The sequence below is a fragment of the Lepisosteus platostomus genome, chromosome 8 (genome assembly GCF_059453375.1).
Source record: "Lepisosteus platostomus isolate fLepPlt1 chromosome 8, fLepPlt1.hap1, whole genome shotgun sequence".
Taxonomy (NCBI): domain Eukaryota; kingdom Metazoa; phylum Chordata; class Actinopteri; order Semionotiformes; family Lepisosteidae; genus Lepisosteus; species Lepisosteus platostomus.
Genome location: NC_142618.1, coordinates 45,719,386 through 45,745,136, shown reverse-complemented (window position 1 = coordinate 45,745,136; position 25,751 = coordinate 45,719,386). Strand labels below are relative to the sequence as shown.

General features: G+C 38.9%; 1 protein-coding gene across 4 annotated transcripts in view; it reads left to right on the top strand.

The window, feature by feature from the left end:
- The first annotated feature begins 2,598 nt into the window (after positions 1-2,598).
- pip4k2aa (phosphatidylinositol-5-phosphate 4-kinase, type II, alpha a) overlaps positions 2,599-25,751 on the top strand; it is a 99,420-nt gene continuing 76,267 nt past the window's right edge. For 3 of the 4 annotated variants that reach the window (XM_088643681.1, XM_088643683.1, XM_088643682.1), the window contains exon 1: positions 2,599-3,368. In XM_088643681.1, the coding sequence (XP_088499807.1) occupies positions 3,228-3,368 (141 nt within the window). In that variant the 5' untranslated portion in view covers positions 2,599-3,227. The remainder of the gene's footprint in view (positions 3,369-25,751) is intronic. The other variant, XM_088643685.1, reaches the window with a different exon arrangement.

Sequence of the window (25,751 nt, the reverse complement as noted above, 5' to 3'; positions counted from 1 at the left end):
CCACTACCCCTACACAGTGTCACCGGGTCAGCATTTTTAACCTTTAAAGGTTGGTTTGTCTCCGATGGAGAGCTGCAAGCAATTTTTAGCAATGTCTGAGTCAAAGGTCTGAGAGGAAAAGTAGTGTTGTCACCACTTCAAAGGGAAAATGGTAGAATGTTCATTACTGAGGGAGGGCAGCATATAAAATATATAGAATGTTGACAAATTGTGATAAGAGATTTGAGTTTAGGTCTGAATCAGGTCTTTGGTTAAATTAATTAATTTGTCTTAAACTTGACCAAAGTGTACACTATACCTATATTTGTGTGGCTGCTACCCAGCACCCTGCTACCCTTCGACAGTGATCTTATTCAAATACTTCAGTTGAAAGGTTAGAGACCATCATGTGTCAGTCATGTTTTATTATATGTACTGTATATATGATACACAATTGGGGGATTAAACACACAAGATACTTCAACAGATCATTGACAACCTTTCCCTAGATGTATTTTTGTAAATAAAGATGTATTTTTGGTGTCCTGTACCGTCAAAAGTTATCAAAGCTAGTATTCACCATACTGAAATAAAGACAATTTTACATTAAATACTGCCTGAAGGAGTCAGAAATATAAAAAACTGCGAACATGGAAAAATAAACCCTTCTCTTTATTTCTTTCGAAAGCTTTGTCCTTCTTTGCAACCTCTTACCGTGAAATGGGCACTGCTTAGAGAAGCCCCGTAGCAGTGTTGCTCAGTTATAGAGTCTAGCCTAACCACAGCAATTGGTCAGGCAGATCATTTCCTCTTTCTTTAGCTGGTTACTTCACCATTTTACTTTTCACCTTATTTCAGAACTCGCAAATTCTACAACTGAGGAATGCTATTCTGTGCTTTCCCTCAATCTATTTGTGTATAAAGCCACACTTCTTGTTTTCTACATTGCGATACTTTAGTTGACTGTTGATTTGTGTTGCCTTCTTCAAATCCACTGTGCCTAACTGGTGTTGTGGTATTTTCAGTGACACTTTAAAAGGAATTACTAAATGGCTACTACTGTAGATTGTATGCAGTTTGATTGAAACATGAATACATGTTTAATGCATTTTAGATGTCATTGTTGTACTAATGACTTTTTAAAGAAAGTCAAGAATAACTAAACAGGCTACCATAATGTAAAGATATTTAAAGTACCATTTCGTTCTTCTTATAAAGTAAGAGGCAGTTTTATTTGCAGGGATTCTGGAAGTTTAAAAAGACTAAATATCTTATCATAATGCCATCCTCTTATGTAAAGGTATTTGGGTCTTTAACCATTGAAAGATATATTTTATTATTTTGTGTTTGTCACATGGACTAACTATTAAACTATTGAAACCACAGATTTCTACAGTGAATCGTAAGTTTGTTTCCATACATTGGGCCCAATGATGATTAATCACGATTGCTGTCTTGTCTCTCTGCGTGAGTTAGGGGGATGTTTATCAACAATGATAAGTTACTGCACACAATTTGAAGAAGATATGCAATCCCTCATGTGTAACTATTCTTAATGACAAATATCAATCAAATAGTTCAAACAAAACAAAACACTATTAACTGCACTTCCAGTCAAATCACCATTTGTATTTAGAACACATTCCGCTGTTCTTGTGCAAATTTAATTGTTGCATAATATCATTTTAGATTGTTTCATCTCGGTAATCAGACAACAATATAAATTTAATCCAACTTCAGCACTTTCGTTTTGTATTAATTTAATTAAATACAGATGTAAATTATTATTAGGTTAAGTCTCAGTACTAACCATAAACACTACAGTGTTGCTCTCATACAGTACTCTTGGACACAAAACTGTAGCAAAAGTAGAACAACAGAAACCACTGCAAACAGGTACTGTAAATGTGGAACAAATGTTGCTGTTGTTGTTGTTGCAAATACAAATAAAGCAGCTGTTTACATTCCTAACACCGTTTAAAAATACTAGTCTGACCATTTGATTTATATTAGACATCGGATTCGTACAGTATAATCAGCCACAGGTTTTGTGATGAAGAATTAGTTCTGTATGCATCTTTCGTGAGTCAGCTGTCTACCGTCTTCTCCCTTAAGCTTTGTAGCTTTGGTTTGTGATTGGTGAAATCAGACAGTTCATCATTGAACACCCACGCTTGTGTATCACTTTGTAATACAAAATATTTTTTTGTTTTAAGTGCCCCCCTGCGTAATTAAATTGTTTAATTGCGAGTCTTAAAGAATGTTCACGTCCCATATATAAATAATACATGATAACTAGAATAAAAAAAAGTTCGGCATTCGTCTTGTGTACACTTATGAAATACCTATAAAGTAATTAAATAATTATCTAAGTCACGTCTGCCCAAGTAGAGGCGTGAATAAATGGAAAATGACAATTAAAGACGAAAAGTATACTTGAGTGCGGTTGGCTTTTTTTAAACTTTATTCCTAGTTTTATAGTTATGGTTGAGAACGAAACGGTAAAGGCACCAAAATACCGTTACAACGTTTTTCTTTTCTTACCTACCGCCGCTGTTTTCTACGCTAGAAAACGTCAACCGCATTAATAATCGGTCTGCATGCTGTAGCGCCGGCCTCCGCCTCCCTGGGCTGTCAGTCACCAGAGCAGCACCCGGCCGGAAGCGCTGGGACAGAGGCTGCTTATTTTAAACCTACAAATTCAAAATTGTAACACGGTTGCAATGCGGATATTTTTATTTTAGGACGTCCATCATTTGCCAGCAGCGGTTTTTGGAGGAAACGAGCAGTGCAAAAGGAAGAGGGAAAGTGTTTGCTTTAGTGCAGGACTGGTACGCAGTGGGGAGAGCACAGAGGACTGAGAGCATTGGTTTATTGAGCTGTGTATGTTGCATGAAATCTCAGTTTTTTTTGTTTTATTTGAAGACGTATTTTAATTCTGGGTATCAAACGCGCTCGTCAATAAAGTATTCACAGGGGAATGTTGGAGTGAAGCAAGGTGGGGAGGGTTATTTTTAAGGGGAGCTGCTGTTTTAGGTTAGATATGCCGATAACTAAATGGTAAGGAGCTTATTCTGCAGCTGCATTAAAAATAAAAGGAGAATAGGGTCTTGACATCTTAAGAAGAACCAGGACAGGAGGAGCAGCATAAGTGTACATACTTTTTTCTCGGTCTGTTCTGTTGTTAAAGAGACCGACCCTGAATTTGAACGTGAGCTGTCATTATTAGGCAAAATTAAGTGTAAAACATGGCTACAGTCAGTGGCATTGCCTCATCAATTGCGAGTAAAACGAAGACGAAGAAGAAACATTTTGTTGCTCAGAAAGTCAAGCTGTTCCGTGCCAGCGACCCTCTGCTGAGCGTCCTGATGTGGGGAGTTAACCATTCTGTGAGTAAACGATTTCAAATATTACGTCTTGTTTTTTTACTTGTGTGGTTTCTGGCGACCTTCAGGTGCCGCTGATCAAACTTAATGCGCTAAACTGCCTGGGTAGTGAAAAATGCACCCACTTTCCGGATTTAATCCAAATAATACGTGATACAGTACTGTAAAAAGAGAGCTTTCTCCTAACACTGTTTTGTAACGTATTTGCATGTTGCCCGCACCCCCTTTGAAAAGCGTGTGATTGCTTAGCGAAGCTGAGCGAATGCATTGACTCCTGACGTAATATTAAATGATCAAAACGTCTTGGACTTTTTTTTTATTTTTGAGTTGTGCCCAAATCGCAATTGAACTCGGAAGTCAAGCTCGCTCGCTCGCTCGTTCTCTCTCTCTCTTTTTAACTGTCATGAATTAAACTGTTTTCCAAGGGAGTGTGGCAATCTTTAAATGTCTGGAAGGTGGGGATGTTGTGCTGACTGCCGCCGCCGCTGTTGCTGTGAGAGTTGTCGTGGTTGGCCGGGGAACCTGGTGGTTTGCTCACCGCGGAGACGGTGTCCGGGTGCGCCGCGTCTACTACGTACAGTAGCGTGTGCGTGTGTGTAACGAGCCGGAGGGGAGCGTAAGTTGGGTTTGTAAGAAAAGCATCCGGTCCCGTCAGTCCCGAAGCTCGTCGGGCGGAAAGTTGTCGAGGTCCCCCGACTTGCAAATGAAAACCGGACGTTACACACGTTGCATGCGGGTGGCTCTGCAGGAGGCATTTTTGTATAGATTGGGGGGGATCGGAAAGATGTATTTTTCAAAATTGTCAAACGATGGCAAATCTCGTCTCGCAATCGGCATTTGGATACTGTAGTTTGGTCACAGTGTTGGTGTTGGGAGCACTCATCAACTACATCAGTTGTAAATGGCAAAATCAATAGAATTCCTAACTGACAGCTTGTGCAATACCTGCATAACACCACACACTGGTATCGACAAACATGCCTTTCCAAAGCGCTGTGGATCCGGGACATCATCATTGTTGTCGTAATTAATAATATTGTGTTCTGTGTAAGTTAAACAGACGGTAAAAGATACAAATTCCTCACATTGCCCTATGGGAATCTAACAGACAAGCACTTGGAAAGCCTTGCCTTCGCCTGTCCGTACTATTGTATCAGTAAGTTAATAGAAATGTGCTTGCCGAGTGCACTTAACTTATTTCACGGCTTTTTTACTCCCTTTCTCACACTAAAACGACTTATCCGCTATTTCCTTTTGCGTGATATTTCAACAACTCCAACTTCCCTTAAAAGCCAAGTTGCTGCTAGACCTGATGCATATCTACTGTAAATCCCACTTCTCTCCAGCCCGAGTAACCGAGAATGGTGCACCAATCCGAAACGTTACTCATACACACCCCCCCGGTCCTGTTGAGTAAATGGACGTTTCTGAGACCAAAACTAACCTCGATGGCCTAAATGAATGTAATTACTGTAGTTGAAGACTTAATGACTGCGTTGATTATAAAACCTCTTGACTGACCACCCTTCATAAACCAGGAGTGCGTATTACTGCATTAGGGCAACAGGTGGTACAGAAGTCCCTTTAAAGACTCCTACTGTAGGTGTTTGCTTTCCTTGGGAGTCTTAATTCTCTCATCACGTAAAACCTTCGCTTCTGTCTGCAATGGGGTAACCCCGACCAAAAGTTCCTTAGTATGGTCTTCACTGCTTTAGCAAATTAAATTCTGTTAACATACCGTACTTCACTTCAACAAAACGTCAGATACCCAGACAAAAGTAAAGATTGGTTTCCAATGCAACACAGGGATATGCAGTTCTGATTTGTGGATTGCTTTTAATGTATGACATGGTTTTAGGATAAAAAGATTCAGGGCTTTTAAAAGTGGTCTACATCGTTTCCCCTACACTATACAGCAGGGGGGAGATAATTTCCAATGACATGCTGATTTATGTTAGTTATCTTGATAAAAGATTGCAATTCTGGTAATTTCAGTCAGTAAGTGGAGCTTGTAACTGCTCTGCTCTGATGGAGACCAGTTTCTAAAAAAAGTAGTTGCGAGGTTAACATTCATGATGTATTCTGAAGATAAGGATGAATTGCAGCCATTAAAGTCAAGGTAAACTCTGAGTTAAAATAATAACACAGAACTTTGGGATATTAATTCAGTGGAATCATTACACAATAGTTGTGATAAATGCCAAACAAATGAAATATGCAAATGGAGATCGAAGTTCTATGACTTGATGTTACTTTTTTCGATCAATGTGGGCTGACTTGAATTTTAACCAGTAATCTTAGTATTTAAAAAATATATATTTTTCTTTTACTCTCTTTTGTACTAATGTAGTGCAGAGTGTTCCAGTATTAAACTCATCGTCTTTAGCAGGCTCACCATTAGTATGATGTGGTGATTTGCGAACCGTGCACCTGTGATTAACTTCTGACAGTTTGCATTTGCGATTAGCAAATGTCCCAGCTTTCATCCAGACAAGGGGATTAAACTGCTTTATCTAGCATTTAGACATCAGGTGGGCGAACTGCTGTAAGCTGCTTTAGTCCCGGCTCAAATCAAACGTACATGTTGGGTTTTTTTTCTCCGTCTACTGCTGATTTGAAGTCTGCGTTTTGACTTATTTACACCTACTGTAACTGAGCAAAACTTGTCAACACTTTTGTCATTGGTAAGCAAATGGCATTAGCTTTAGTTGATGAGATTGCACTGTCTGTTCAGGATTCCCTATGTCCGGTAAAGAGCTTTTGGCAGCCTGGGGTTATTTCCTCCCCAGCGGAGTTCTGTACTGCTCAGAAGAAGGAAGAGCGGAAACAAAGAGACAATGTTTGGGAAAAGAAGTGGAGATTCTTTTTTGGAATGATCATGTGTGGTCATGTCATATTATCCCACATTTGCTTTTTAAAAAAAGTAAAGGCTATTTACCACTTGTTACAGAAATATTAATTTCTTACACTTCTATAGCTTTTCTGGACTCCACTCGCAGCACTTTACAGGTAATTGGGACTCCCCTCCATCACCACTACCAATGTGTAGCCCCACCTGGATGATGCAGTGGCAGCCATATTGCACCAGTGTGCTCACATCAGCTATCAGTGGGGAGGAGAACAGAGTGATGAAGCAAATTCACAGATGGGGATTATTAGGAGGCCATGATTGGTAAAGGCCAGGTGGAAATTTGGCCAGGACACTAGGGTAAATATCCCTACGCTTTTTGAGAAATGCTCTGGTATTTTTAATGACCACAGAGAGATTTACATCTCATCTTGTAAATAGGATGGTGCCTTTTTTGCAGTGTTGTGGCCCTATTACTATCCTGGGGCATTAGGACCCACACAGGCTACAGGGTGAGTGCCCCCTACTGGTCCCCCCTAAAACCTTTTCCAGCAGAAATCAGGCCCATGAGGTCTCCCAGATACTGGCTAGACTCACACCTGCTTAGCTGCAGTGGGTTGCCAGTTGAGAGATGCAGGATGATGTAGCTTCTGACTGTATCCTATACAGTAAAATACACTAATACCAAATCATTATAACAGTATATTCCTCTTCTGAAAAGAAATAATTCAGAATCATCTTCCATATCTGGCAAAAGCAGGACTGGTGTGGAGGAAGATAAGTAAAGGGTTTGATACTGTATGTGGACACTTCTTAAAAATGACTTCCTTTATACACGCAGGTCATTGGAAATATGTTTTTACAAAAAGGGAAAGTGCTCTGCTTGTAAAGGAGGCAGATGATGGAAGAAACATTATGAATGTGTTTTATGCAGGCTTCAACACAAAAGCGAAAGGCCTTTTCTCCAACTAAAAATTGTGAAAGAAACGATAAGCACTAAATGCACAGGACATTGTTTGCTGCCTTAATGCTTAAAGAGCTCCTTATTGGATTTCTGTTTAGAGCTTTGCGATTTTGATGCCACTTAAACTCCTATTGTACCTTATTGACCCAGGCTATTGCTCTCTAAGCAGTGATGAACCCAAATATTTGCACACACTCTCAACACCACCCTCCATGTTCAGATGCACCACACCCTCCTTTTTTTTTTTTGAGCAGGGCGACACTACTCGAAGATTGTGAACACCACAACTGCCAGTAAGTGTCAATCCTTTCTGGCCCCCACTCTGCCTCTCCACCCCAGAAATGAATTTGTCCACATTTCTGAGCCTTATTGTGTCATAGCCTTCGGGTACAAATGCATTAAACTTGCTTGAAGAGATGCAAAGGCATACCTTCACTCGACTCTAGTTGTACACTTCTGGTAGTTCTCTGAATTTGTAGATTACTTTTTACCCCCTTACAGATATGCTTGTATCTGCAGTCAGATCTTTCGGAAGCCCAGAGATCCGCCTACTTCCTGTTGCGTCATCGATTAGGTGTTACTTTTTACAGTAGACTTCAGTAAGTGATTTCATGTCTCAAGCAGAAATTTTACAAATCCTCCACTGCTTCTTCAGCACATGCATACCAGTTATGTGAACCTCTGGTTATAGGCATGGCTCCTTGCCATCATTTCTGGAAAGGACCATTTGTAGTTAAGATGGATGAGCAAAAGTTGATACTGACAATAGGCCTCTCATTAAAGAAATATGCAACCAGTGTTAACACAAATGTCTCACTTTTTCATTGAAGCTGCTTTGCAACCATGATCGCAGCAACAGGTCTCTCAAGTGGGTGCTGCATCTCACCTGCTGTTGGGATGAAACACCATGTACAAGCGCAAAGATTTCTTATAGTAGAATATCGTTTATCTTTACTTGCTTCTCATCTGCCTCCTATTGGAGGGTAAAGTCACCAGAGATCTTAAGTCTTTTTAATTATCTTTGAAGATAAAGGGAATGAATGTCCTTGTGTTGTTGGCTAATGCAAGTTAATCCAAACAATCCTCACCTAACCTCTTGAAGCATAAAGAGGAGTGCCTAATTGGGCTGGTGGGAATGGATTTCTGGCTCTGTGCATTAGGTGGCTGATCCATCCCTTTTGAGAGTAAGAATGCATTTTAATACTGCTCTGTACAGCCAAGTATTCAAATCGGATCCGCACACATTGAACCTTTCAGATGGCAAGAGCTAATTTAAACAACAAAATGAGTCTTTGTACTGTACATCTGTGAATGGGACTGTAGGAAACATCTCACAGGAGCTGGCAGTACATGCTGAATTGCAGTGTTGACAATGTGCATCAAATATTCTGCTCACCCTCCGGTAGACTCTAGTTCGGTACAATTGCTAAATTCTCCACGATAACATTAGTACAATACGTTGCACCACCTTTCATTACTCCGCAACATATAGTTTTTGTGATGCAGGAGTCTGAAGGGGCTGTCCTAGCCAATTAGTAGAATGCTTATATGTTGACCTGCTCATTGCATTTCTTCACCCCTATTCCATTTGTGCAAAGTGTTTTATATTTTTTTCTCCTGTATCTGATTCGTACAGACGTTCGGCTTCCTTTGCTTCTGCAGGGAAAGGAAATGACATTTGATGAGTCATTTTTGCTCGGGGCTTCCAAAAAAGCTTCTTCGTTTCAATACCGTGGAACATGTTAAATTATGTTCAGTGCTGGTTTGTTGTGGCTAGGCTTTGCTTAGAATGATGGTCAAGGAACTTTGAAACAAAAAAGTACATACATTACATACGGTACTGTAACCCGTGTTTGGAACTGGAGATGAGACGGATGTGATGGTTTGAATTCCAATAACAAGTTACTGTATTACTTGCACAACATGGATGATGCAGCATGCCCACAGAACAACATTTCAGATTTTCTTACTAAGTCATATTTTAGAAGCTGTAGGAAAGTCCAGAGGAAGGTCTGCATTACTCTGTAGTTGAATATCCAAAATAAGAGGCAAACTCACTGTCTGGCAGTTTGAAAGTGAGCCTGTCATACAGCATCTTAGGTCAGGACTTGTTAAGGTTGTGCCGTGTCATTATTTTTTTTATAGGTATTTTTAAGTAATGCTACAATTTTAACGAGAGTAAGAAACATTAACAACACAAAATACATGAAGATGCCAAAGAAAAAACCAATAGACAGGCAAAAAACAAACAAACAAACAAACTTTCTTGCCGAGATAAGAATTGTCCAAATTTATGATGAAAAGTAATCGCAGAATGACTGGATGTGTATAACAATCAGGGATTAGTACAATGTTCAGTCTTTCCCAAAACATGCAAGACACGGAACACGGATCCAATGGATTTGCTCCAGAATAACTGTCCTATAGAAACTAGTCCTGTCCATCTCATTGAGCCACCTCTTGAAATAGGCTACAGTGACAGATTTCCATTTTTTAAGCTTATTTGTTTTTGGCTACAATCATTCCAAACGATATTGCTGACTGTTCTCCCTTTGTTAGTTTAAGAGTTGCCTATGAGCTAGTGCTCTTCAGTTTCTGGAAATCAGGGGGTATATTCTTCCCAAACATCTGAGTACCACTGAAATGTTTCTGAACAAAATTGATGTAACCTGGGACACAGCCAAGCTAAAACAATATGATGGACTAAAATTATGTTTAAAGTAATTAACCTCGGACTGTTTTCCTTTGAAGCATGGCCCATGATGCTTTTTTCAAACCCTCAACCCTTCTGCAGACACACGGGTGTCCACAACAATTAGAAGTAATTGTTCTCATGTACTTTGTATCTTGACATCTAGAAACTGCTCTCTTATTTACCATTATTAGCAGTTTTCCTGTGGTTTTGCTGAATTGTTTCGAAGCTGTATCGTTTAAGCTTTTTTTTGTAACTTTGCATTCCTTATCTGATGTTGTATAGTTTTTGTCCACATAGTTGAATTAGTCTCTTGACAAGCCTTGTTGATTCTGTTTGAGTTATATTGTACCAATATTTGTTGTTTATGTTAGCTTTCTCCAAGGTAAATGTTTTTTTTTTATTGCAATCAAAAAAGTTTTTTTTAAAACTTTTAGTTACAGTATTTGAGGAATTATTCCATTTGTTTAAGTTCTTAAAAGTAAGTAGAAATGTCCATTAGCACTATGAGGCTTCAAGGACTCATTTTCATTCAGTTGACTCCTATGATATTTTATTATCAGGGAGTTTGCCAGTGGAGGTTTTAATGCACTCTGCACAGTACCCTGTAGTTTTCAAATTCCTTTAACTTCAGATTTTAATTACTAGAATACTTATCAATCAAGAATGTTTCCCTATGCTCTCTTAAGCCACTTGTATACATTTTTTGACTGAGCCGTCTGGAAACGTTTACATGGAGATGATACTGGCATTTTCGCTTGGAAATCAAGGAAAGGAAAAGCTGCCTGGATTGGCTATAGGAACCCAGAAGGAAACTGTCACTCTAGTGGTTAGCGGTCTTCACATCGGTAGCATGGTTTTGCTTGTACATTTCTATTTCGTAACTGCGCAGACTTCATTAACGTGTTTTTTTTTTTCTGCAAAAAGTTTTACTTTTCAGCAAGGTTGTCCCCATATCGCCTTGTGTTCATTACCTTAACAATTTAAACGTCATGTTACGTCTTTGACATTGAATATTACTGCTTAATTCCCCAACAGAAATGTATTTGTGCTTTTGTGTAGTGTAAATTCTGCTGCCTGTGTTTCTGAGATTGACTAGGAGTTGCTGCCCCCTTCACTAGGATCAAAGGGGAGCTGCAGTATAGAAAAATATCAAAAATTTCAAATTAAGCACAAAATTATGAACGTTGTGCAAGCTCTGTAAATCTCCATGTTGTCACAGGTGAGAGTGAGAGTGTGCATGAATTGTGACCTCATGCAGCCCTTCCTGCTCACTAGTCACTATAATGACTAATGTGATGTATGAGCAAATAAGTACAGGTTGTACAGCAGACCTTTCACCGCAGAAATGTTCTACTGGATCTGCATGCAGAGTTAACAAGTAAGTAGTATTTGTTGGCAAAACTGTCTCAAAATTTAAAGCAATATTTATATTCGATTTGAAAGAGATGTAAACAAGCTGGCTTGTGAATACAATGTAATAGGGGTGCTTTACCTTACCGGATGTTCTGAAACATACTGTAGAATAGACCTAACTGGAAAATGTTGTCTATTTTGTAATGTAAATTGGAGGTTTTACAGGTTACACTGTGCATTTCACTTTGATTGGGGTTTGAAATGCACTCATCACTGCTGATTCTTTCTAACCCCGAAATATAAAAACAGCTTTGCAGTTTTCCTTTAACTCCTCAACTGATGGATGTTCATAACAAAATATCTTCTATTTTTTTTGCAGTTACTAAAAAACTGTCACTGAAAGAAGTATTTCTTGATAATTATGTTATGCAGAAAATCTTATGGACAATGCGTCTGCTGAATAAATTAGAAACATTGATCAGTTCAGTGGGTCTGATTTCTGTCCGGAATAGCTTGTAGCTGATTAGTTTAATATGATTTTTTTTTTTTGCCCACAGTTATTAAACATCAAATCCCATCTAAGCAGCAATGCGATGCTTAATTATGAGGACAAGCAACGAAGTTGCCAAAACCCTGTTGCTCGAATGAGATTTGTTTGTCCAAACCACTGAACAGATATTTGGCAGGTTTGTAAAATCCAGTTTAAAGTTGTAATTTTCATTGACCCCATCGGGTCACATGGTTTGCTGGCCAAATTTAAAATGGTTTAGCTGCCATCTTGGATCCAAAATCTTTGAAGGGTTTCTCTTTTGAGACAGGGAACCAAAAAATGCAAAAAGCTACTTCATGTATAGCAGGTTAAGCTGTTTGCCAATATTATTCATGGCAAGTTCCTTAAAAACATGCTGAGAAGAAAAGAAACTTAACGTTTCGGCTATGGAGCCTCACCCGAAGAAGGCTCCACAGCCTAACCTTTGTGTTTCTTTTCTTCTCCTTTCAGCATGGCATAAACCTTTACTTGTTGCTTTGCAGCCTTTGCATGCTGACGCAGCTACCTACTTGAACTATCTTAAAAACATGGCTGCTGTGAGTCAATTATTGTTGGAGCTCTTACACTTTACCTAGTCCCACATGGATCTGCAGTGGATGTGGAAATAAGTATATTATTGCTCACCTAACTTTTCAGGAATTTCTCCTGAATTGTCTGTAAATTACATATTTAAAACTAATGAAAATACAAATATGAAACTTGATATGCATTTTATCTCATTTCAATGATATAATATTCCAAGCTTGTATAATATTAGACATTTTTTGTAATAAAATTTAGCAAGCACCCAAATAATAAGTAATATTCCCATGTTATTTTTTTCAGCTGTGAATGAGTAAGCAGTTTTAATCACCAATGTATTGCCATTGGCTTGTCCTTCTGGTCAAATGAAGCAGAAGCATAATGAATAAAGACAGAATCAAGGTTGCTGTGGCGCACAGATAGGCTTACTAATGGGCTCCTGCAAAAAAAAAAATGACCTTCTCTTTGACCTTGGACATTTCCTAAAGATTAAAGGCAAAATCTTCTGACCCCCTCCCCCCCACCACCAACAGAGTGTACATACTGAACGTGCTGTTGTATTTCCAAATGATTTTTTTTTTAGTTTAAGGTGTTTTTTAGCATTGTCACGATTCATGGAGTCATATGGTCTATCCCAGAGAGAAGGCATCTAACAAGTGGAGGAAATCATGAAAATGTCTTGTCTCGCACAGTAAAAACAGTGGTGCGTAAGGCTTTGCTACTTGCATCTTTGTTCCCTAGAGTGATGTGCTACAGTAGTTTTCAGATGCATGTTTTGATGCCAAACATCCTCTCCCACGAGTCCTTCTTTATTAGCTTTTCTGAAATATTTTGAGAAAGAAATCCACCTCTAAATAAAATGGGTATCGGTGGCCACAGTTTGAGTATAAGCATTTTTAATACTATCCACCCATTTCCTGATTTGATTCTTCCAATACAGGGTTGTGGTGGAGCTGGAGCCTATTCCAGCAAGCAACAGGCGCATGGCAGGATATGCCCTGGATGGGACACCAGTCTGTCACAGAGTCCACACATGTGTGCACACTCACACCAGAGCCTATTTACTGTACCTACCAGTATTTCTTTAGACTATGGGAGGAAACCAGAGCATTTTTCAAAAATCTGTTTATCTATAACCTTCTAAATGTAATTTGTGTTGGGTGTGAGTAAATCAAAACTAGTTATAAAGATCATTGTGTGGGCTTGGGCTCCTTGGTTGCTTGAGAGGTGGCAACTTCACAAGTGTGCATGACTGCCATGGGGATAAATACCACTGAAGCTTGTTCGTGAAAGTAACAGAGCAGGGACCTCCACCCTTTTAGGGCTGCTTATGCTTTGCAAAAGCAAAAAGGATTCGCCTATTCAAATTAAAAACTGTGTTTTTCCTCTTGGTGATTAGGCTGTTTTAGACTTCCACGGATTTCATTTCTTCCAGTCTTGAAATTGCTTATTTTGAAAGACTGGGTATTTAAACAACCCTGTACTAGTCAGCTATACAAAAGCAGACTGTTGCAGTTCAAAACACTGTGTGGCTGCTTGGTCTTCAAGTGTAATGGGTGTAGTTACAATTAACGTATGTTAAAACGGGATTAGTGCATAAACCCGGGATGATTGCCTAACCCATTTCATCCTTGCCAGTGCTCATCCTGTATTGCAAACTGTTCCCAAGTAAAAACATTAGCCACTTAATCCCTTACTTGGTAGGTTAAACTGCTTCCTGGCTAACATTTGTTCTTACCTTTGGACTAGGGTTGCTGTACGAACTACTATACAAATTGTCCTCAGACTCGGATGCATCATGCTGAAATCTGTTTCAGATTTGCACCTCACGTGTTGCAGCAATTGTTCATATGCCCACAATTGGTTGTCACCAGCTTGGCTATGAAGAGCGACTGCTCTTCAGCTGTTTAGCAGATGATCTCCGGACTGGGATAGGTGTCATTCCAGTTACAGATGAGAAAAGTGGTGATTCCCTTCATGCCTTTTAAACCTAGTAATTAGAGGAGCAAACATTCAGGGAGTATGGAAAGACACCAAGAGAAATAACTTTTCCTGTGATTCCACGAAAGACTTCTAGCCCTACATTTTCAGATTTACTGACCTAATAAGCGATTACTTCCATTCAGTTGCCTTTAGTTGAATTTGCTGTTTTCATTTGTATAATTCATATCGGAACAGTCTTTTGTCTATGGTACTGCTGTATCTTTTGACTTTTATAGGTTTTCCCAACTAGGAACCTGAATATACTGTACACAGTCAAAGGGTAAAGCTACAATTGTAGTCGTCTGCAAGTATGTAAAACAAAACAAATCTTCATTAAACAGTCCAGATGTTGTGTGGAAGTCCAGATGAAAGAAACTACAGGATGCAAAATATTCCATTTGAAATATTATGAATGTTTGTGGTTATGAAGAAATTAAAAACAAGGATGACACAATATACTGTATGTTTTATATCTTGGATCTAGGATTATTTTTGTCTTGCACTTTCTTGGTAAGAAATTCTTCACTTTTGTAATAGTATGCTTTTAAAGATTTTTTGCATGGGGATTTATAGTGTACCGTCAAGAACAGGACAACACCTACAGAACCCCAAAATTATTGATAAAGCCCCAATACATCAGGAAAGGAAACACTTTTCTTTCTTTGGATTAAATATCTGAAACCATTTTTCAAAGGCAAAACTACCCTGCATAGCCTTAAAAGATACGGCCAAGCTGTGGTTTCCAATGATTGTATGTAGTTTATTTACTATGTATCAATTGTTTTCAATCCGAGATCACAGGGGATCCTCACATTACACTTGCTTTCAGGGATCAGATGAATACATTTTTTCACCCCATGACTGTAGGATTGTTTCTTATACAGTACATTCCTCTAAAGTCATTAGATCTGCTTCATCAGTTGATCTCCTCTCTCACACAACTGGCAGTCATTCTTGTGATCTGTGGTTTATCTTTACTTGTTGTTGTTTTTTGGACAAAATTGTATAGCTTGACCTAATTAGATATGGTTGCTTTAAAATGTCTTGCTCGGCAAGAAAGGGAAGGAAATCTCCAATCTAGGTTCTGAGAAGTTGAAGCCTTTCAGTATTTGGTGTCACAGTGGTATTGGTATTTACTGAACAGTTTAGATTGTTTGTAGCTGGTCAGGGATCCACCAGGTTATAGTTTCTGGTATTATTGCCATTGAAAGACGATTGTTCTGGTCTGCATGTGGTCAAGGTTACCCTGTGGGGCTGAGCTCGGGATCAGGAAATGTGAGCTCTTCTGACCTTAAAATCTGTGCTTTTGATTTTGTCTCGCTAGAATATGAATTACATTTAAAGCAAAAGAAGGAAAATGGCAAATACCAGAAATGTAGAACCAATATTTAAATACAGTTGCAAAACAGGCTGCATGCTTTTTAAATATGAAAGCATATTAATTTAGATAAGGTTTTCACTTATTTTTCTTTTAAGGTTGAGATGGCATTTTTAAAATGAAATGCTATATTGAACTAATGTGGTAATTTAGATGTTTGAGCATTTTAAAGTTTTTAGTGACCTTCTGTTGTGTTCTAAGCCAGAACCTTTTAACCTTTTCCAGCAAGAGCTCCATCTCTCAACAAGTGGTCCCCATAGTCCCATTATAAAAATTGCTTATGTTTTGTTTGCAGATAAGCTGTTTAACACTGTATAATAGTCATATTTCATATCATATTTAATAAAAGCAACAGGTTAACAAAATGGAAAGCATATTTTTCTATCCAACGCTTTGGCAAGAATATATCGATGGCATGCTGCTGAAAAATTGAGAAGCCGTGCAGCTGTTATACTGCTGGTTTGAGTAACTGCACTATGACTTGCTGTCTGTAACTGGGGTTGATTTTGACTGGCCCAGTAGGTCTTGGCATTTCAGTCTGACTCATTCAGCTGGCCTATTGAATGAGTGTGTAGATGCCCAGGAACTGTGGGTGTGAGCCATGCCTATTCTGTACCTGCTGGTTACTGTAGAAATACAGTATACTACTTTGAAGCCTGAATGTTATCATGGAGCTTGAGTCAGCCTAATCCAGGGGTGTCAGACTCATTTGCTGTGCTGGGCCAGATTTGACTTAATGGATTTAAGAAGGCCCTACAGTATATTCTACAAATTATCAAAGTAGAGGGCACAAATTTTATATTGTTTTCATAGCATTCAATTACAAGAACATGGTATTTGACATGCATTTTTGGTATTTAATGTATGACATGTGTCCCTTTTTACAAATACACTTGGCATTAACTGGATGCCAATTAAAGAAGATTTAAAACTCACAAATTATTTCAGCCCGTCTAGTAGATCTGGTGTTTCTGTTCGGTTTTGAACTAGTGACTTTTCGCAAGCCCAGCAAATCTAGCAGATTTACAAACTACACTGGGGTATGTTCTTTATTATTGTTAACTGTAATTTAAAATATAGTAGTGATTGTTATACACTGTTACTGTAAGTTATGAGAATTGTAAATTGGGTCTTTTGGAAAAGCATGATGTCAAGACCTTGTCCTCCAACTGACACAAAGCTGTCCAACAATCCACGCTCGCCACATGCAATTCGCAAGCACAATTTTATACATTTTTGCTATAAGAAGCATGTATTTTTAACACCTGTTTTTAACTGTGCAAAGCCATTTTCATTATCATGAAGGATCTTCACTGTGTAACCCTTTGTGGTGTTGAACATTAAGTTTCTCACAAAAAAAAAATCAGTTGCTTCAGATACTGTCTTGGGAACACGTTTTTCCATGTAAAGTAAGGAACAAAGTTTTGCATTATAAAGAAATTAAATTTATAATCCAAGGGATGGGTTTAAGCCAACTGGTAAACTGCAGGATTGAAATGCAAGTTATATCATACTTGCTCTGAGAATAGTGTTCCTTGTTTTTGACTGGGAAACAAGATTATCAAAAGAGAAAATTAAAGGGACATTGCATGACCAAAAATAAATGCCAAAAATCAAGAGTACAATTTGCTAGATATTGCTAATCTTATTTCCTATAAATTCACTTCTATAACTATTGCTATTACTCTTTGGCAACATTTACCTGTATCTGCTGTGCATATCAAAAGTCTACTTTCCATACATATAAGAAATATGTGAGTTCCTCTGCTTCTCTAGGCCATATTCCTTTTTTCTTGCATCGCAAAATTCTGTTTTTTTTTTCAATTTTATACTTTTTTTGTGATCATAAATGAGGAAAAGTTTCAGTGAAACCAATGACAGCTCAATTTTTAGGAGGGTTTTGGAGGAAGTGTATATACAGGCCGTGCAGTCATTTGTTTTTTTACTGCCATTTTTATGCAATGACGAGCTTCTGTCAGACTTGAAGTGGAACATCATGAACTGGGCGCCATGATTAGATCATGGTAGAAAACCACAGGGAGTGCTGTGGATGTGAAACCGTTATGGTAACGATACCATGGTCGCCTGTATGGTGTGTAGGCTATGCACACAAAGACCAGGGTAAAAATTAAAGCACAGCCCAGACTTTGACCTCGCCTGTCGCACACCTCACCTGAACAAATGAGCTTTGTGGGTCAGACTCGGCCCTCATTGGAAACTGGGCTGCCGTTGGAACAGTGTTTCTTAGATTAGAAGTTTTCGCTCAATGAGGGACCAAGTCGTCTTCAATGATTCTTACCTGTATGTTTTGGCTGAAGGACCCATAGCACTTTAGTCAAGAGAAGTAGTTATGTATAATCTTTCATGGCCAAAACCAGGTCAGAACATGCCTGAGCGGTGTAAAGTTCCTGTATTCATTCTTGTAAAAGCCTGTTTACTGGTTTCCATCATATTGAGGCTTTGTCAGGTCAGCGTGTGGTGTAGAGGTGTGAAATTGGCTGATGTGTTTCACACCAAGATGCCTCATAGTATAGTTGTGGGCTTAGCTGAGAAGGTAGCCAAGAGTTAAGGAACCTGATTGTGATGAATGGTGCCAAATATAAGCTGCTACTGTGAGTTACATTTTGGTTCACAGAGCAAGGAGAGCAAGGTGTCTAAAGGAAGCCATGCATTGTTTTTCTCGTTAAAGGTACCGTTGGACTAAACGTGTAAAAACATCCCATTTTGTCTGTTTTCTAGATCCATTGCATCCAATTTTCATGTAGTTTTTGAATATTTTATAGTAGATGCTAATAGTGACTTTAGTGCTGAACTACAGTACAAGCTTCTCAGGGTGTAAAAATGCCTATGCCTCTAAATTCCTTGGTAGAGCCATAAATGACTTTTGGCTTTCCTATAATAAGGGTATTAGTGTTGAATAAATTTTTAAAAATTGAAAGGTTTTGTAAGCACAAGGCCTGTGTTATGTGTGATGAGCTTGTCAACTTGGAAACAGTGACTGCTACTTCCGTGAACATGACTAAGTTCTGAAGTTTGAACAGTCCTTCATTTACATTTTTGTGGTTTTCTAAACCGAGTTCATGAAAAAAGTTCCAAGGGCGGGCAAGTAAATAAAGCGTGACATACCCTTAGTGAATGGCTTTGTTAGTGCACATCTCCTTTTAATTACTGTTGATTTAAATTTTAAGAAGAAAGCCTACTCACAGGAGGTCTGATGGAGAACTACATTTTTCACCATGATACCAAGTGCTGCACAGTTGCTATGAAGCCTCAAAATATATGCATATTTAAGCCATTAAGAACATTGGGGACATCTTAAAACAACTTAAGTACTTCAGAGACAAGAGGGTGGGTATGTAACATATTGTACAGTTGCGGCCTTGAGAAATTTGATTTTCTTTGGGATTTTCCCAAATATGATATGAAAATATCAACTGTTTTTAGAAATGAAATTGACTACAGTTAAAATGTATGTAATACATTTGTGGATCCTGTCTTAATCCAGAACAGATCCAAATCAGTTTCTGATGCTCAGTATAACTAGAACCCAATTCACAGAGATGTTTGGATAATACCAGTCTGTCTTTCAGGGTTACTCGAGCAGGTGTCTACTATGAAAATCATTATCTGTGTGCCTGTGGGCCTATGGTCGTATTGTTACATGAGAGTACTGGATCATGTGTAATAGTCTTGGTAGCTGTACCTCTGATATGCTCTTTGCCTTAGGTTACAGACGTGGTCTTGGGTCTGGGGTTTTGTCCCATTCTTCTTGCAGAAGAGAAGTCCTGTTCCCTAGTCTCTGAGCCCTGCAGTATGTGATGCAGATTGTTCCAGTACACCCCACAGTTGTTCAGTGGGACTCAGGTCTGGCAGCATGAAAAACTTTCATTCTCCTACTGCAAGAAAGCTGCAGTACAATAACATCTCTAATGCATTTTATTTTTCTCGTTATGTTTATTAAATATCTATATACTGTATATTTGAATGAATTTGTGGCTATGTACTACTATTGGTTTTATTAATGTCTATAGTTAGTAATTGGCATACAGATCCTTAACAAGAGATTGGACTCAGAGGAGGGCTGTTCTTTGAAGTTGCAAGCCTGTTGTCAAGAAAGAGATCTTCAGTTCTTTTGTCAGTGCTGCAGTGTTTGCAATGCAGGGCAGGTTCATTTTTTTAATGTTTTATTAATTGTCAGTCCTAAAAAGAGGGAGCAGTGAGTTGGAAAAGCACAAGGGGAAGGAATGGAGAAGCCTAGTTCTACGCTGATGGGGAATTATGACTCCAAGTGGGTCCTGAAATAGTGCATGGGTGGTACAAAAATGATCGTTGTTCTCCCGTCTTTGTGACAAGTTGCGATTTTGTTGATGGATGTACAGTTTGAGCAAGATCTTTGAAAGAGCTGAAAGATATCCAACAAGTCTGACAAAAAGCAGGCTTCTGCATTGTGCAGACACTGCATAAAAAGGAGGTGAAACTTGGGCATTCTCCAAAACAGGCTCAACTGGCCTGTTTCATTAATCTCTAACCTGACAGACTCTTGGGGGTAATGAACTTGATAGTAACGTTGCAGATCTGATGCCAGTGGATTAAAAACAGCTATGGAAATACAGAATTAACATTCAGAAGTAAAACAATCCAGTATATGTTCACAATCCTCTAACCTTTTTCCATATGCCAACAAATCGGACAAAAAGACATTCTTTAAGATATTAGACTGATGGGTTTTAAATATTTATGTTTCTTAAAAATCATCTAAATATTCTTAAATATCAATTCGTGATTGATAATGGCTTTCAAGCTGCAAGCCGCTAGTGTTCCGGTGCGTACAATAAAGTATCAGCATACTGACAACATGGGCAATATAAACTCCATTGCTGCCAGCAAGAGCAATGAGAAATGTGTGCCTGTGTGGCCACACGGCCACTTCCATAATGAATAACTGTGGCTTTGCACTGTAAAGCATTTTTCCAGCTCCTGCCTCAGCCTCTCCCATGAAAGCATGGATAGTGGACATCATTCCACAGGATACAGTATATTCAGTGGTCTTGGAACAACTGTAGCTGACTGAGTGTGCACGGACACCCTGCCAAACCTGTCCGTGGATGTTGCTGCAACATGTTGCATATGACTGGTTATTGCCGGAGGGAGACTTTTCCTTGTGCTCTTGAAAACAGAGTATGTAATCATAAGTTAAAAACGTAAACTATGTAGTTGGCTAAGTTATATGGCAAAGAAGGTAGTTGTAGAAGTGAAATCAAAAACAAAATGGGAACAAATCGGTGGCCCAGCATTCTAGTGTTTAAACTGTGTATCTACAGAGGCCAGGCTGGCTTGTCTGCTTGCCAGTATGATACAAAAATCCAGTTCCAGAGGACCTGGTAGTAGGTGTTTGTTTTTCAGTTGATGGTTTTCTTTTTCTTTTTTTTTCCTCTTATGTTATGTCCTTTATGTACATATACTGTATGTCCACATTTGTCCTATGAGTCTTGTATGTCATTTGTGTTTCAAGAGGAGATTGTGATGGTTAAAGGTACTGAATGTTCAGTACTGAGAAACCACACCTGTAAAATCAAAGAAAAAGGTATATACAGTAGCTAAATACTTCTAGTACCAATATATGGGACATTGTTCCATCCCTCAGTATTTTATTGGTTTATAACAGTTATCACTTCTATTTTTGTGTACGAATGATTTGTTCTTGTTACTATTAATCTGCTTTTTATTTCTTAAAAATAAATGTTACTATCCTGCAATTCTTTTTTTTTCTGTCAGACAATGTACTTTTAGACGTACACTGTATATAGATCTGACCTTAGATCTATAACCTTAGACAGGCCTAATGTAAGGTAAAAGTCACATAGTCGACCATATAAAAATTACATCTTGCCTTATTTGGTTTAGAAATGGCTCCCAGATTCCTGTACTTGTGAGACATTTTTGCAGCACCTATCGCTTTTAAAGTAAAACGGTGTTAAAAGTACAAAGGGCTATGGAGGGCCTACCTCATAGGCCCAGAGGTGTTTTGAGAGAGGCTGGGGTTACAGTAGGCAGTTTCAGGTGCAGCCGGGGTAAAAAAGAGAATGGTAAAATGCATTTTAAGAACTTAACTTGGTTCTGGACCTAATCTTTAAGAATTAAAGTAAGATTTGGTTTCATTAACGGAACTTTGTTAGATGGAAAATGTTTGTAAAGGGATCAGAACTAAAAGCATCTACACCCTTCAGGACAGTTGGTTTTAATTTCTTACTGTATATCCTTTTGAACTTTCTGACCTGGCCCCATGATTACCTTTCTGTGTGCTTTAGTGTTCATGTACAGTCTTTCCTGATTAAAGCTGTATGCTCAGGCTAAAAAAAAAAATGAGTGCTGTAGTTTGGCCTTCAGCAGCCTCAGAAAGTGTTTGTTTTCTTAAGATCACACACTGTACAGCTCAAATAACAGATGTAAACTTGTTATATTTGACTGATCTGTTTTTACATACAGTAGCTGTGCACCTTTGTTAGGGAGACCAAGACAGCAAGCTAAGCTTTCCAGTCCATCGTACTCAAAACCCTCTTTGACTTGTAACCCTTAATATCTACAGTCACAGATTGCTTAAAAATGTTAAATGAAGAAGTTCAGGTGGGCAGCTGCGTCAGCATGCGTAGGCAGCAAAGGAACAAGTAAAGGTTTATTCCATGCTGAAAAGAGAAGAAAAGAAACACAACGTTTCGGTTGTGTGCACCTGATGAAGGCTCCACAGCTGAAACAGTGTTTCTTTTCTTCTCTTTTCAGCACGGAATAAACCTTTACTAGTTCCTTCATTTAGCATCGGAACAATTACAACACAAAGATGGACCACCAGGCTGTTGCATATTGATTTCAACAAGGGGTGAAACTCTTGAAATATCTTGGATTATTTCCACAAAAAATCTGGGGAAGTACAGTATATTCTGACTCTAGAGGTCTAGCCCTCTGGACTAAGCATGGTTGTTTTGACAAAGGAATGAGGTTCTTTTTTTTTTACTGTGGCTTGCCACAATCTGCCCTGGTATTAAGGTTTGGTGCCTCATTGGTACTGGGATGATGATGATGTTGTGAGTGACATGGGTGTGCTGTAAGGTGGCCTCTGCACAAACATTCCTCAACAAATTCTCCAGAGGAAATTGTGATGGGGGGACGTCGTGCTGTATTGTAGCTGTTGCTGCTTGTTACCCAGGTGGATAGTGCATCTGAATGGTGAATGAAGTGGTTGCTTAACCTAGATCTACAGACTTTAGGGATCAGTGGGGCTGAAATGTTCTATAGTAATGCAAGGAATTTTAGTCCTATTTGAAATTGTTGAATTTTGAATAATGGTATAATACTTTATATCTGTATGGTCCAAATATCTGAAAGCAGTTAATGTGGTTTTGCCAAGGTAATTTTTCCCTCAAGACTGTTGTTTGCATCCCTTCTGCACACTGCAGTTTTGGAAAAGCCAAAATACTAACAGTAGTTACTGGATAAATTGGGTAAAGCATTTGTATATAAATCGAGATTCCAAACAATGGTGGAGTTACCTTTTCTACATACTGTATGAAGAACTAAACTGGATTTGTCTACGTCGGTATTCAAACCCTGCCATACATTAATGGATTCCCTCCAACTCCTGGAATTTGCAGGTATGTCATTGTTCGATAAAATGCCTGGAGTGTTGGCAACAAAGAAATGGGAGGTACAGTAGCACTATAAGCATTAATCTAGTGGCTAAGTAAAGGACTTCTTCCCAATATTTTGCGAAGATGTTTATTATTTATACCACTATATTATATTATTTTACTTTTATACCACTTTATAAAGCTTAAAGTAAATGTTGGGTGGGAGGGGCATACTGCACATTTACAGTAAGTCCTACTTATTCAGTCTTAAACATTTAAAGTGGTTTAGAGAGAGGTTGATCTTTTATCAGCTTTGGTATTTATAACATCTTTTCCCCTTTTGATGACATTTGCCAAAACTACTGAATGTTTTTTGTTCAGTCACCACTATATTTGTAAAAGGAAGTTGAATAGATAAGGGACATGTTTGCTCTTTTTGCATGTGATGTTGAAGGATGTTGACTCTGGTATAGAGATGCAAATGCAGGATTTCTATGCTGACTTTTCACATTGTTTTCAGAGGAATAAAATGACCAGTAATGTCAAATGTTAACTGGACTGGTTTGTTTGTGTCATACTTCACTCATTACCCTCTTGCTCGTCGAATACAAATGTTATACAAATTCCCTTCTTCTTAAGCTTTTCCAGTGAACCAGTAGATCAGTGTTTGTGTGAGTGTAAGCTCTACACTTTTCCCAAATTCCAGTGAATTGTACTTGTGGATGCTGTACCTTTCTTTATTGGAATCTTTAAGACCACATTTGTCCTCTTTTGTTTTTCAGGGAATTTCAGATCTCGTATTTTCAATGTTTGTACTGCAGTGGAAGTGCTACAGTAGGCTGCAGTATTACAGGATTATGTCTTCATGACGGTGATACAGAAGCTTCTTTAGAATAACAGGAATCTATGACTTGATATGCAAACATAGAGGAGAGTTACTGTATTTAAACATCTTTTAAATTGACTTAAATACCATGCTGGGCCTTGGCAGGACTGTTTTTTTCAGATGAGTAGCCTTCAAAAGCAACCAGTTACTCTTCTTATTTGCAAAGTCTGTTTGCATTGTTTACCTAATGATACCCTCGCTACTGAAAAAGAAAAACATAATCGTCACATCAATCTTTTTAAATGTATGTTGGGTGACTGGGAGTAACATCAACAAATTGTTTAGCCCTTATGTTTTTTATGATGAAAATATAAAAGTGGAATATTTTTGCCACCCATCCGTTGTTCTTGACTGAATCCCCCACCTTAAATCTGGGGAGAATTTGACCAGTTATAGGAAGGGCTTTGTGTGGCAACCGATGCAACAACATACTTTCAATAAAATGCCTGGATGACTGGTGGAATAATAAGGAAATAGGATATACAGTAGTGGCTCAGCTCTTAGGTTTTGTCTGATGTAACAGCAGCACAGTGTGCAGTACCTCTATTAAGTATCCTAACTGCCAGTATTCAGCCACCCAGAAATAAAACACTTTATTAAGGCGCCTACTTTTGACTTGGGTGGGTAGGGAGCTTTTATCCCGCATTGCCTGCTGCTTTCTGATGCCTGTAATGCTTTACATCCTTCCCAAAATATTGTCCCATCTCTGTTCTCCCTTTTCCCTTGAGCCAGCTTGTGCAGTGGCATCTGTCCTGATCCCCCTTGATTCCTCAGCCTCTTGTGACACTGTAGAACAGTTCATTCTTCTGTTCTGCCTTGCCGATTTTGAGAGTCTCTGGCACTGCTCTCACCTTATTTTTCCCCTACTTCTCTGGCTGCAGGTCGTACCTTTCCTGGCATGGATAGCTGACCATACACTCTCCACAGTATCGCACAAGGCTCAATTATAGTTTCCATCCGTGGCTTTCCATACCATCTGTTCACCAGTACCTTCTAAATCTTCCTCTTTTTTTGTGTGACTTCAGCTTCCAGTTACTCCAATTGTGTCTTCTCCTACCTCTCCTGCATCTCCTCCTGGGTGCACTTGCACCAGTTTCTATCATTTTCTATTTCATCTGATTCCCAGAAGCCACTGCAGGAAGCCTTGACATCATCCTCAGCCCTTACCCCCCCCCACCTGTTCTCTGTAAACAACATCTCTGGCAGTGTTCACAGAATTTGCCCCCTGCCTTGTCAACTGTACTTTACAGCTCCTAGTCCAGGCCTTGGTTGTCTCTCACCTATACTACTGCAGCATTCTGGCTGGCTGGCTTGACCTCCTTGCTTCTGCTATTCCCTTTCCCCCCCGCACGTCTTCACTCTTTTCTGTCTCCCTGCTGTTTACCTCCAGTTCAGAACTCGTTGCCTATTGTTCTGTTACCCTGAGCTGACTGGGCATAACCTCCCTTCGTTCTCACTCTTGTAAAGCCTGTTTGTGCTTTAATCTTGCCCATCCCTGGTGATGCAACCACCCTGCTGAGATTTAAGGCTGTGTAGTCCTATAATGCCTCATCTGTTCAAACAGCACCTGTGATTCTCCTCTCTT